General features: G+C 43.0%; 1 protein-coding gene across 1 annotated transcript in view; it reads left to right on the top strand.

The window, feature by feature from the left end:
• The window catches only part of LOC143288909 (uncharacterized), a 44,704-nt gene that overhangs the window by 20,563 nt on the left and 19,141 nt on the right, over nucleotides 1–5,000 (top strand). The window contains exon 5 of the mRNA XM_076597577.1: nucleotides 2,712–2,771. Coding sequence (XP_076453692.1) covers nucleotides 2,712–2,771 — 60 coding nt within the window. The remainder of the gene's footprint in view (nucleotides 1–2,711; nucleotides 2,772–5,000) is intronic.

Below are 5,000 nucleotides of genomic sequence, written 5' to 3'. Positions count from 1 at the left end.
GTTCTCCCTGGGGAGAGCAGCCCGAATTTCACACAGAGAAATCTGTTGTGATAAAAAGAGAAATACAAATTATTATATAATGATGATGATGATGATGATTGTTGTTGTTGTTTTTGCTTTTCCTCTTCTTCTTGTTATTATTATTATTGTTATTGTTGTTGTTGTTATCATCATCATCGTCATTATATTATTATTATTGTTATTGTTGTTGTCGTTGCTGCTGTTGTTGTTGCTGCTGCTGCTGCTGTTGCTGCTGTTGTTATCGTCGTCCTCCTCCTCATCATCATTATTATTATTATTATTATTATTATTATCATCATCATCATCATTGTATTCTTCTTCGTCTTCTTCTTATCATCATCATCATCATCGTCATTATTATCATCATCATTATTGTTGTTGTTAGCATTATTATTATCATTATTATTATAATTATTAGATGATGATGATGATGATGATGATTATTATTGTTGTTGTTTTTTTTTTCTTCTTCTTCTTCGTGGGCTGCGATTCCCACGTTCACTGGTGTACACTAGCGGACTTTTACCTGTTGGTAGGCAGCCATACTCCTTTTTCGGTACACGCCGGGTATCCCATAACCCACCGAACGCCGACATGGATTGCGGGATCTTTAACGTGCGTATCTGATCTCCTGCATGCATATAGATCCAGGCGCTAGTAGGTCTGCATATATGTTGACCTGGGAGATCGGAAAAATCTTCACGCTTTACCCACCAGGCGCCGAAGCTGGGACTGGAACCCGGGACCCTCAGATTGAAAGTCCAAACATTTTGACCACTTGGCTGTTGAACCATGATGATGATGATGATGATAATTATTATCATTATTATTGTTATCATCATCATCATCATCATCATATTCATCATCATCATCATTCTTCTTCTTATCATTGTTATCTTAATTATTATTATAGTTGTTGATCCAGTCTCCAATTTTTCCCAAAGTTTTTTTTTCTTTTCTGATTATTATCATTATTATTATTATTGTTATTATTATTATTATTACAATAGGTCCATTTTTGACTCACTTGTGTAAACAAAGTGAGTCTATGTTTTAATCCGTTGTTCGGTTGTGTGTGTGTGTGTGTGTGTGTGTGTGTGTGTGTGTGTGTGTGTATGTGTGTGTGTGTCTGTGTGTTCGTGGTAAACTTTAACATTGACATTTTCTCTGCAAATACTTTGTCAGTTGACACCAAATTAGGCATAAAAATAGGAGAAATTCAGTTCTTTCCAGTCATCTTGTTTAAAACAATATTGCACATCTGGGATGGGCACAAAAAAATAAAAAAATGAAGCCTTATTATATGCAAACTGCATTTACTGTTATATTTATATTTTTTGTATTCTCTAAACTTGGCACTTTGATCTGATATTCTGACACAACAACAAGAGCAGTCATTATTATCATTTTTTGGTCAAACAGGAACTTCTTTTGCTAAGCATGGAAGTTTTATTTATTTTGCAAACGTTTTGGTGAAGATAGTAAAAAAAGGGAAATTACTCTGTAATTAATGCTAGGGGACTTAATTTGCCACAAGTGAGTCTTGAAGGCCTTGCCTCTCTTGTTCAAATTTGTCCCAATTTCTCCCCACCCCTTTATTTTCGGTCGAATGCAAAATACAGCGTAAAATGATACGATAGTAAGCGTCCAAATTGGTGATGATGATGATAATGATGACTGACGATGATAATGCTGATACTGATGCTGCTGCTGATGATGATGATGATTGTGATGATGATAATGATAGCGCTAATGTTGATAATGCTGCTGCTGCTGCTGCTGATACTTATGATGATTGTGATGATGATAATGATAGCGCTAATGTTGATAATGCTGCTGCTGCTGCTGCTGATACTTATGATGATTGTGATGATGATAATGATAGCGCTAATGTTGATAATGATGGTGGTAGCGATGCTGCTGATGATGATGGTGATGATGATGATGATGATGATGATGATGATGGTGATGATGAAGGTGATGATGATGATGATGAAGGTGATGATGATGATGGTGGTGGTGATGGTGATGATAATGATGATGATGGTGATGATGAAGGTGATGATGATGATGGTGATGATGATGATGAAGGTGATGATGATGGTGGTGGTGATGGTGATGATGATGATGATGATGATGATGATGATGGTGATGATGAAGGTGATGATGATGATGGTGATGATGATGATGAAGGTGATGATGATGATGGTGATGATGATGATTATGGTGATGATGATGGTGATGGTGATGATGGTGATGATGATGATGGTGATGATGAAGGTGATGATGATGATGTTGATGATGATGATGATGGTGATGATGATGATGGTGATGATGATGGTGGTGATGACAGTGATGATGGTGATGATGGTAGCGATGCTGATGATGGTGATGGTGATGATGGTAGCGATGCTGCTGCTGATGATGGTGGTGGTGATGATGATGGTGATGATGAAGGTGATGATGATGATGATGATGATGATGATGATGGTGATGGTGATGATGGTGATGGTGATGATGATGATGATGATGGTGGTGATGGTGATGATGGTGATGATGATGATGATGGTGGTGATGATGATGATGATGATGATGATGATGATGGTGATGATAATAGTGATGACAGTGATGATGATGGTAATGACCATGATGATGGTGGTGACAGCGATGAACTGCTTTCTTCATTACAGAGACTGATTTTGTTCCTGACGATTGCTGCACTCTTCAACAGCTTCGGTCGTCTGTTTCAGGCAGGTGATAGATAACAAGCCGGTGCTCTCATGCATGTATGACCTTATGTTGGTCGGCACATTTTGAACATTGACTTGATGTTGTATGCACGTACTATATCTTGTGATTATAGAAAGTTTCTGCACTCTGAATGGAAAGCTTCAACTTTGTCGTGTGTTTCGCTGGTTTCCATTGTGATTATAGAAAGTTTCTGCAATATGAATGGAAAGCTTCAACTTATTCGTGTGTTTCGCTGGTTTCCATTGTAATTATAGAAAGTTTCTGCACTCTGAATCGAAAGCTTCAACTTATTCGTGTGTTTCGCTGGTTTCCATTGTGATTATAGAAAGTTTCTGCAATATGAATGGAAAGCTTCAACTTACTCGTGTGTCTCGCTGGTCTCCCCCCCTCGTCAGCTTCGTAAGCAACACCACACAGGAAGGCCCTGCACTGGACAGGCAGTCAGTGAACTAGACTCACTGCTGCAGTATGGATCTAGCTGCCTGGCCACAGACATATGATAGTCAGGCGTGTCCGACCGTGACAACAAGAACAGCAGAGGAGACGCCTGCTGTCCTAAATATCTGAGCTAGAATTTGATTATAGCGGAGAGTGTCTTGCCCGAGTTACATCCCCACCACTACTCTCTCGGCCATTTTTTTTGTTTTTTTGTTTTTTTTAGTACAGTCGGCGTTGGGATGGTTCCCAAAGGCCATCTAGCCCACAAGGCTGCAGCACTAAGAGCCAGTGCAATCTTGCCTCCTAAATTTCATAGTCATGGTCCTTCACACAAGACTAAGCTGTAAATGGAGAGACCATTGATCACGTAGCTTCCACTTTGCTGTTGGTCCATCAGCCTATGTTGTTGGCCCACCTGTCAGCCTATGTTGTTGGCCCACCTGTCAGCCTCCACCTGTCAGCCTATGTTGTTGGCCTATGTTGTTGGCCCACCTGTCAGCCTATGCTGTTTGCCCACCTGTCAGCCTATGCTGTTGGTCCACCTGTCAGCCTACCTGTCAGCCTATGCTGTTGGTCCACCTGTCAGCCTATGCTGTTGGTCCACCTGTCAGCCTATGCTGTTGGCCCACCTGTCAGCCTGTGCTGTTGGCCCACCTGTCAGCCTATGCTGTTGGCCCACCTGTCAGCCTATGCTGTTGGCCCACCTGTCAGCCTATGCTGTTGGCCCACCTGTCAGCCTATGTTGTTGGTCCACCTGTCAGCCTATGCTGTTGGTCCACCTGTCAGCCTATGTTGTTGGTCCACCTGTCAGCCTATGTTGTTGGTCCACCTGTCAGCCTATGCTGTTGGCCCACCTGTCAGCCTGTGCTGTTGGCCCACCTGTTGGTCCACCTGTCAGCCTATGCTGTTGGTCCACCTGTCAGCCTATGCTGTTGGCCCACCTGTCAGCCTATGTTGTTGGCCCACCTGTCAGCCTATGGTGTTGGTCCACCCGTCAGCCAATGTTGTTGGCCCACCTGTCAGCCTACGCTGTTGGCCCACCTGTCAGCCTATGCTGTTGGCCCACCTGTCAGCCTATGCTGTTGGCCCACCTGTCAGCCTGTGCTGTTGGCCCACCTATCAGCCTGTGCTGTTGGCCCACCTGTCAGCCTATGCTGTTGGCCCACCTGTCAGCCTATGCTGTTAGCCTATGCTGTTGGTCCACCTGTCAGCCTACCTGTCAGCCTATGCTGTTGGCCCACCTGTCAGCCTATGCTGTTGGCCCACTTATCAGCCTGTGCTGTTGGCCCACCTGTCAGCCTATGCTGTTGGTCCACCTGTCAGCCTACCTGTCAGCCTATGCTGTTGGTCCACCTGTCAGCCTACCTGTCAGCCTATGCTTGCGGCCCACCTGTCAGCCTGTGTCTTTGATATAAACCGAGCGTTGAGCATAAGAATATACAATATACACAGAGAAAAGACTATATTTTCAGTATCCAAAGAGATCGCAAAGGCTTTCCCACACTGTTTCGCTGTAACTTTGTCCAGTGTTTCTAATACAATGTGAGAGAGACGTGCTAAATTCAATAAAGCTTAAAAAAAGGGGGAAAAAAGAAAGAAAAGGGGTTAAAGGCCTCATAACTTTTTACCGAATTCAAATCCACTGAGTCTAGAGCTCGACATACGAAGGCTTGTCATAAACTGGATGCAGCTCCAGGCCAAAGTCCCGGTCAAGGCAAAACTTTCTCGTCTGGATTTAAAACGAAGGTAGTGAGAGCTCGGCCACAGAAGTGTACGAGTAAGCTGAAACT

The sequence above is a fragment of the Babylonia areolata genome, chromosome 13 (genome assembly GCF_041734735.1).
Source record: "Babylonia areolata isolate BAREFJ2019XMU chromosome 13, ASM4173473v1, whole genome shotgun sequence".
NCBI classification, from domain to species: Eukaryota; Metazoa; Mollusca; class Gastropoda; order Neogastropoda; family Buccinidae; genus Babylonia; species Babylonia areolata.
This window is presented reverse-complemented; position numbering and strand designations above follow the sequence as displayed.